At 31.3% G+C, this 9,622-nt stretch overlaps 1 protein-coding gene across 16 annotated transcripts in view; it reads right to left on the bottom strand.

Annotated features, from left to right (window-relative positions):
- Positions 1 to 5,247: 5,247 nt before the first annotated feature.
- LOC310726343 (immunoglobulin lambda-1 light chain-like) overlaps positions 5,248 to 9,622 on the bottom strand; it is a 103,069-nt gene continuing 98,694 nt past the window's right edge. For all 16 annotated transcript variants that reach the window (XM_083541838.1, XM_083541823.1, XM_083541836.1 and 13 more), the window contains exons 4-6: positions 6,771 to 7,091; positions 6,376 to 6,486; positions 5,248 to 6,180 (exon numbers count right to left, since the gene is read on the bottom strand). In XM_083541838.1, the coding sequence (XP_083397964.1) occupies positions 6,029 to 6,180; positions 6,376 to 6,486; positions 6,771 to 7,091 (584 nt within the window). In that variant the 3' untranslated portion in view covers positions 5,248 to 6,028. The remainder of the gene's footprint in view (positions 6,181 to 6,375; positions 6,487 to 6,770; positions 7,092 to 9,622) is intronic.

The following is a 9,622-nucleotide window of genomic DNA, read 5'->3' as shown; positions in this document are numbered from 1 at the left end:
TACTCATAACTCAAAACTCTAGCCCTACTCATAACTCAAAACTCCAGCCCTACTTATAACTCAAAACTCCAGCCCTACTCATAACTCAAAACTACAGCCCTACTCATAACTCATAACTCCAGCCCTACTCATAACCCAAAACTCCAGCCCTACTCATAACTAAAAACTCCAGCCCTACTTATAACTCAAAACTCCAGGCCTACTCATAACTCAAAACTCCAGCCCTACTCATAACTCAAAACTCCAGCCCTACTTATAACTCAAAACTCCAGGCCTACTCATAACTCAAAACTCCAGCCCTACTCATAACCCAAAACTCCAGCCCTACTCATAACTCAAAACTACAGCCCTACTCATAACTCATAACTCATAACTCCAGGCCTATTTTGTGCATTATTAGTTTCTGGTTACTACTTTTATTCAATTACTTCATTCAATTTGTTTATGATGAACTAACTGTTAATTCAGATATTAACACATGATAAATCAGCTACCCTTATTATAAAGTGTTACCATTTTTTACTCAAATATGAAGACAGTAAATAATGCACAATAATAATAATTACATATATACCACTGGCATGCTTAACTAGTAGCTCTAAGGCTGGTCTTTTGCACAAACCGCACACTTCCTCAGCAACAGCCTTTCAAAAGTGTGAATGTTTACCAAAACGTTATCATATTAGCATCACCATTACCATCAGGGTTGTGCACCAAAAGGCACACATCTAAATCATTAGTAGATATTTATCTGATAAACATCATGCCTTTTTACCTAAACACATAAACACAGTGCACAAAATTCCATAAGCTAATTAAACATGTAGCTTGGTTCTTACCAGTGCTGCTAGCAAGCCAGCTAAGATCTCCCCATTGTTGATGCTAATGCACATCTTGTATACAATGACTATGAAACTTTTTTGGTATTGTCAGTATAGTTGCAGAAAAAATTAATATGTGACTTATTCTAAATATACAATGAGTAATTAAAAAATATATAACATGTTCTTTTTTGGCAGTTAACTGAATCTGGCTTTGGACCTATTATATTCATCTTCTGCCAATTTTTTAGTCAACGCTGATTCAATTTGAGTTACACAAATGACACATCGGGCAGAAACACTAATTTGATTGAGAGTTCTTATGTTTGCTAGTAGAGTGTTTACTTTTGGCTTAAGATACTATATAAAAGCTCTTCAGGAAATAGATCCCAAAAAAGCCACACTAACTGGTAGCCCAGGCAGTAAGCTGGTTAACTAGCACACAATGAATTTTTGACTCCCCAGAGCATTTTTTTTTCATTGTAACTATGAGATACAGCCTAACTTTTTGTTTGTGTGTACTGCTGTCAGATTCTTTTGGATAATTTGAAGTTTTTAAAATTATTTTGTGAAGGTTGTTCTGAAGATGACATTTTGTGTTGACTGGACATAATTAGTGGGAAAAGTTCATTTTGGATATTATAGAAAAGCATTAAACACCCAGTGCATCACAGCATTTTGTGTATAGGACTGTGTCGCCGAGAGCAGTCAGAAGTCCCATGCTGACCTTTGTACAGGGTAGAAATGAGCTACAAATGAAAGGTCAAATTTGTCTGGGCTAAGCTATTTATATATTTTTGTTTAAACTTATGACTTTACTATGAAGTTCACTTTAGCAATTTGTCAGAAGGAAATTATTACTGTAAAAATCTACTATCTGGTGTCACCCAGATGAGTCTGATTCATCTTAAGATTTCCTTTACTCCCCCCACCCCCCCTACAACTGTCTCCTCTCTGCATCATTAGAGAAAAATCCATGTATTTCTGTAAAGCTGCTTGTGACAGTGAGCGTTGTTAACAAGATATCCAAATAAAATTTAATCAAATTGATTGAAGGTCCATTCACTGTTTTTAAAAACAACTCTAGACTCTTTTCTGACTGTGATACTGTACTTAGTTCCCAAATTCAACAAACACAGTAATATGTTGCTGAACGCTCGATCTTCATATGGCGAATTACCAAAACAAACGTATCATTTGCAATTCTCTCAAATATGAAAAACTCGAAATCAGTATCGTTATTGCCCTTTCTGTTATGAATCTTCACATGCGGAACCATCTTGAAAGTTTCACTCTGTTTGTACTGATACGAGTAAATGTAAGAAAAAAAGGTTCTGAATAAAAAGTACTTTAAACCTCAGCAAGCTTGATGGCAGGTTTAATCATTAACATTATCTGGTGCAGCTCCATATCACTGTCCACTGTCCATCTTACCTGCACATGTTAAATTTAGCAATGCAAAAATGTAAATTATATTAAAATAAAGAATAAAAAATGTACCGCAGTGAGAGATTCATGATAACTCTAAAACGTGTAGGAAGCATTTGAAACTACACCTGCAGACTTTCCTTTAATTAGTTGTTTTTAAAGAAGCGGTATTCAGAACAGTATGTTACACAAGACATCAAAAAGATGCAAGAGAGTACAAAAAGTAGTATGTCAAAATAATTATTGTGTAATGTATACAATGATGGAAATAAATAATTGGAACAATTTTTATGAGTTCATTTATGTTTGGTGCACATACACACCTTTCACTAATTTCAAAGAACAGCAACAAAAACCTTCAACATTAATGTCAGCAAAATTAGTTTGATAATATGCAGGTGGAATGTAGATGGGCCAAAAATAATCATTCCTGGACAGGTGTAGCACCCAAAATTTTACAGTTCCTCTCAGATTACTGATAAGGTAAGAACAAACTTTTATGGCCCAAACCAAATCGTATTTCAGCTTTTCCCACACATACTTCTTCGAAGAATACTTGAGTAAAAATTAGGGCCTTTTGTTGAAGTTGATGACTTATCAGATCAGCAACTGTGGTCAAACTGTTGCATGCGGTTTATTTCTTGTAAACACGCTCAACTGCACTTCATGCTAAACCCAGCATGCATTTAAACCACAACAGTTTCCATTCTGATCAATCAACTTCACACAAAATTAATACTAATGCATATTTTTTTTTTTACATAGAATTATTACAAATGCATGAACTAAGCACATTCTGTTTGGGTTAAAATGGAATTATGTACAACAAATACTGCAACAAATACATATATTTTGTAATAACCTAATTCATTAAAAGTGTTTTCTCTGGTTAATCAGGTTAGCTAATTAAGAAAATGCATGTAGTGTACTGCTTGTTGGAGTTCAGAAATGTAGCCTATGTAGCAGTTATTTAAATGTTTTAAAATAATATAATAATTAAAAACATATGTCATTACAAATTAGAAATGTAAATTATAAAATATTTTATTTAAATAATAGTCAATAACAATATTCTCATCTCTAATTTAGCAGAGTGGGTCACTTTATCCTATAGTTAGACTTTTTATTAAGTTAAGTTATTATGTTTATTATGCTTCATTCATCAATTCATTTTCACGTTAGTGATGTGTTGATATGAAGAAAGCAAAAAAACACAAAATAAACAAGGGCTCACATGCACAAAATAAAGTGTATATATATATATATATATATATATATATATATATATATATATTTATAATTATTAAATTGGCACAAATTAAATGTATTAAATCAAATTAAATAAAAAGAATTTATTTTTTTTTTGTTAAACCCCATTTGGGTCATACAGTGTGTGTGTGTGTGTGTGTGTGTGTGTGTGTGTGTGTGTGTGTGTGTGTGTTTTTAACATATATTTAATTTTCTTAAGATATGATCTATTTCACTGTTCTACTTATTTTAACATACTTTAATAAATGTCTTTGTAAATAAATGTCATCCTTCCTTTCATTCACTCCCTACATGTGGAATTGTCAGGATTTTCACCTTTTAACAGAAATTCCTGGGGCTGGACATAAAATGCTAAATAATTCACAGCTTTAGCCGTTAGCCACTTCCTAAGTGGCTAGCGATATGGATTCTTTAGCGTTTTCATTCACACGCAAAACAAATCTTATTTCTGTCACGGAGTGAGTAGCTACAGTGCCACTGGGCTAACTCTAGTTTCTTTTTAATCCCCCCTGGAATTATGTATGTTTTCAAGTTTAATAATAATAAAAATATTGAAAAAACATTTTGAAAAAAAAAAAAAGGATCCCATTCGGTACACGTTTACACGTGTACAGTGACCATTACCAATTACATTTTGCAGTTCTGTTGAAGATGTCATTAAGGCTTAACACTAAAAATCAAAAAGCTAGAATCAATTCCAAAAACTTTGAGAACCAAAAATATTGCTCCTCTTTGAGACTGAAAGGTGCATCAAATCACAGTTTGCTCTGAATACTTGGTTTTATTTTATCTAAAATGATTTACTTGAATTTTATTTGTCCATTGAATATTAATGTTTCTTTTACTTTGTGACATGATACTGTAATTGTATTTGTTAACTGAAGATTGCATTAGTATTTTGTCTTCTTTTTTACTAAATAAAAAAGTTTGATCCTTGTTTGATCCGAATTGTTTGACCCTCATTCTGGCATGTTCAAGACGCTGTAATGTTGATGTTGCTTAATGCAGTGTTGAGGTGTACAATTTTATTCGTACTTCATGAAAGGAAATCTCACAAATCAACTGTTGTTGGCTTTTGCTAACATGTGTCTAGGTGTTGAGGACTAGTGCACCTTTGAGTTTATGTTCAATATGAGTAAATATTCAAGTACTGTTCAAATCAAATACTTTAAGATTTTTTTTTAAAGTCCTATTGGAATCGGTGACTTTGAACTTGTAATGGAGTATGTTTTGCAGTAAGGAATCTATACTTTTACTCAAGTATGATTTTTAGGTTCTCGTTACACCACTGTATACAGTATTATACAGTAACTTTTATACAGTTATTATAGGTTACATGTTAAATGTAATATTCACTATATTCATCATGAAAACTATAAAGAGAGTAAAATAACAAAACAAATATATACAGTTTTTCAAGCATAATTCATTTCCAGACATTACACTGCCCAACACATACCTCTGTTTAATAATATTAGTGGATTTTGAATGATTGCCTATATTTTCAGATTTTATTCTCAAAGCCAGGCTTATTGCTATCATTAATAAGAGCAACTCACTATAACATTTATCTGTTATGTATAATCTTTAAAAAAATAACCTGTGTTACAACAGCAGTATATGCACAGCTAAGTAAGTGACTGTTTAACTATAGAGATATTTTCATAGAAATACCTTTGTGACACTATAAATTCAGATGCATTTTTACAGGAAATACCTGCAACATCAGTTAGTCTGCCTGATCAGTGCATATTTAATCATTTTGTTATTACAATATTTCACATTTTCATGCCATGTCTTACTATTCTGATACAGTAAACCATGAGGTATTAATGATTATCATTTTATGAGCTAAACACATAACACATCATCAAATAATTGCTTCTGTTCTTTCCATTATAGAATAAAACATACGATTTTTAAAAGTCATTTTAATAAAACAACAATCCGTCTATAGCAAACAATGTATGGCAAGAGAACAAATACAAAATGTTTTTAGGCAGTACAGGTGCATGGATAGATACAACAGGTTTTAAATTAACTGTGTACAAAAACAGGTGTATATTCGCAATACAATTTAAAGTATTAAAATCGTCACATCATTTAAACACAAAAGCATAAAACTACAATGTAAAAAATTTGATAGATAGATAGATAGATAGATAGATAGATAGATAGATAGATAGATAGATAGATAGATAGATAGATAGATAGATAGATAGATAGATAGATAGATTGATTGATTGATTGATTGATTGATTGATTGATTGATTGGGCGGGCCAAATCTGGTTCTTACCACAAAGTCTGATGCATACAAGGATATAGGAGGTCTTGTTGCTTACAAATCTTCCCAACTATCTCCCCAACAATCCAAAATAGATAGATAGATAGATAGATAGATAGATAGATAGATAGATAGATAGATAGATAGATAGATAGATAGATAGATAGATAGATAGATGGATAATTCTTGAAAAAGATGTGTTGCATCGTGATGTTTAGCTGATGATCAGCGAGCTTTGCCTTTAATAAACTCCGTGCTAGCAGGACTTCTCTTGAACAGTAAGACAAAGATGGTGCAGAAATAGAGCACATTTTTCACTAGCAGTATCACATATGTCATGCTGAACAGATTCAGACTGCGATCAATCTTAAGCACACCTACAGTGCACAAAAGACAAAGGAAATAGTTTTTACAGATCAGTCATCAAAATGTTGATATTTATCATTATGTTAATTTCATTTATTATAATCACTGTAAAAATGTCAAATAGCTAGTGATATATGAAAATATAATTATTACATATCAATGTGCCTTTTTATCATAATATTTAAAAGATATTTGATTGTCCATACCAATATTCACGTTTTCCTCTTCCTCCTCCATCTCTGCCTCTGCTACTGCTTTTTTAGGTGGACAGGTAGGAGTTTTGGAAGGAATTTGCTTAGATTTACGAATTTCTTCTTCTGTAAGGAAATCAACATCATTGTGTATGTTTAGTAAATGTGAAAATAACTTTGACATTTTATGTAGTTATTTTTAAATTAAATATTTATAATATGTTGTTAAAAGATCAGGCAGCTAAATGATGAATAGTTCACACATTTGAATATTACATTAATAAAATCCATCTGTGGACATTATTTCCAACACAGAATTTTTGAAATGTCATTAGTTTAAGTCCAGATTGATAAAGGAAATTCTGAGAAAACATACTGTAGGCAACAAATTAACAGCCTTTTGTTGTTACCTGTTGGAATGACATGTTTCTTTTCACCAGTGGTGCCATGCTGAACAGAGCAGGTGAATTTGCTGTTTGTGGCTTTGCTCTCTTCTACGATGAGCATGCTGGTGATACGGACCTCTGAGTCTTGCTCTCTCTGCTCCAGCTGGTCATCATCTTTCAATGACACGTCTCTATTATTATTATCTTTTGCTTCCCACTTGAATCTCACTAGGTCTGGGACCATGCCTTTTGCCTCGCACAGCAAAACAGACTTTTGGTTCTGTGGCTTGGACACTGGATACACATGTACTTTAGGCTCTATGACCTTGTCTTTTTCATTCCCATCTGCATTTTTAGAAGATATGTAAGTTCTTTGTTAGTGTTAACACATTGAGAAAATACATTATTGAAAATGTGAATAAGAGCATGGACCCATTCTCCCTTTACCTACTTTGCACATTTTTTGACCTTTACATTATACACTGTATTCTTTATACAGTATATTTAATAATTTTGTTACTTGCATTTGTTCTTGTACCTTCATAAATTTGTAATTAATGTCTTGTCTTATGTCTTTTCCCTTATATGTCCTTATAATTAATGTCATAGGCTTTGAGGATTCCCAGAGCAAGAAGTTCAATGTATGTATAACAGACTGTTTCTTGTACATATAACAATAAACTCTTGAGCCTTAAACTTTCATATAGTATTTAGAATCATGAATCATGTCACAGAAAAATGCAATATTACTTTCATAAGTACAAAAATGTTTGGGATTATTAAAAAAATAGTGACATCAAACACCAGAACCTCAAAGAGAACAGTGCTGAATACAATTTACCTCAAACTTATACTGTTATTTATCACAAAAAGTAAATGATATGTTAAATAATAAACTATAATGAATTAAAATATTTTTTGAATAAATGATATAACTTCTAATTGTTCTACAAACAAACATTTGTAATTAAGAGTTTTAAAAATAGCAATGTAGGCAAAGTAATACTAAATATTAATTATATTATTATTATTATTATTATTATTATTATTATTATTACTACTACTACTATAAATAATAATAATAAAAAATTATTTACAAAATTTACTTTGTCTACATTGTTTTTTTTAAAACCATGAATTACAAAGATTTGTTTACAAAATGATTAACATTTGCGGCATTTATTATTATTTATTATTTATTCATTACCTTTAAAAATGTGTTATTCATTTAGTGTACAAGTGCACTCTTAGGGGTGCCACAATATCTGATTCAACAAGATCTATTTATTGGTAAATGATGTCAAGCCATAAGCATTAAAAAATGTTATTACTGGTTTACCAGTGTTAAGCAAGAACAATGCAAATTTTGTAGTTTTTCTTGCAAACCCATTTAATTTAATACATATATTGACTGTTAATGAACCTAAACCTAACTAACCTAAATGGCATGTTAAACATTATTAGTATCATTAGTATATAATGTATTTAACATTCAATATTCATTATTATCTGCATATATTTCTAAAACTTAACTGTTTCACTGTACAAATTGTGTACTACACGTCTACACTTCTGTCTATGTGCATATGTGTATTTGAATATTCTATTTGTATATTAATGATATTATCATACAAATATAAAAGTATTCATGGAGAAATACTTAAACATTATAAGTAAAACACAAATGTGTCTGCTTATTATTGAGGAGAAAACCACATAACTTTAACCACCATAAATTACAATCTTTTAACATATAATTTTAAATATAGTATGCTATTTATTCATTTATTATCTATTTGCCGTAGGCCTATGGTTCAATTGAATTCTGGACAATAATGTAAGGCTATGAAATATATAAAGCATGAAAAAACATCAATTATACAGTGTTTCTGGATTAACAGTGGTAAATTTGGATTAGGATACTAATAGAACATTAGATTAGAACATTAAAGGGAAAAAAAACAGTTAATATGACATTAACTATCAATTCTTTATTTTTTATTATATCTTTTTTTCTTTCTTCTTTCTTTTTCAATATGTTTATTATTTAATGAACTGCTAACATATCTAAACAAAATGATACAATAAATAATTAATTGGTAAAAGTAGTATGACAAATAGTGCGTATTAATCTATAAACATACACCAACCAGGCATAACTTTAAGGCCACTGATTGGGCATAACATAACCACCTGACTAATATTTTGTTGGTCCCTTATTTACTGCCAAAACAGTTCTATCCCATTAGGTATTAACAGCATTAACTTCTTTAGCAATTCAAGCTACAGGAGCTTGTCTGTTGGATCAGACCACACGGTCCAGCCTTTGCTCCACACATGCATCAAGTGAGCCTTGGCCGCACAATGACCCTGTCACTGGTTCACCACTGTTCCTTCCTCGGACCACTTTTGATAAATACTGACCACTGCAGACTGGGAACATCCCACAAGAGCTGCAGTTTTGGAAATGATTTGACCCAATTGTCTAGTCATCAATATTTGGCCCTTGCCAAACTCACTCAAATTCTTATGCTTGCCCATTTTTTCTGCTTCCAACACATCAATTTTGAGGACAAAATGTTTACTTGCTGCCTAATATATTCCCCCACTAACAGGTACCATGATAAAGAGATAATCAGTGTTATTCCCTTCACCGCTCATAATGTTATAATGTCATAATATTATGCCTGGTTCATGTATGTATACATCTACCAACAATTACAGATATGTTTATTAAATAAATCACTGATGTAATGTCTTATTAAGTAAAAAAAAAAATAATTCTTATAAAGATCATTTTATAACTTGTTTGTAACTAGAGTCCAGTGTACTACTTTGATTAGTATTTTAAAACATTCCTCCAGCATTTGAACATT

This window comes from Silurus aristotelis (assembly GCF_946808225.1).
Source record: "Silurus aristotelis genome assembly, chromosome: 5".
NCBI classification, from domain to species: Eukaryota; Metazoa; Chordata; class Actinopteri; order Siluriformes; family Siluridae; genus Silurus; species Silurus aristotelis.
Note: the sequence above shows the minus strand (reverse complement) of the source record. Positions and strands in the feature narration are given on the sequence as shown.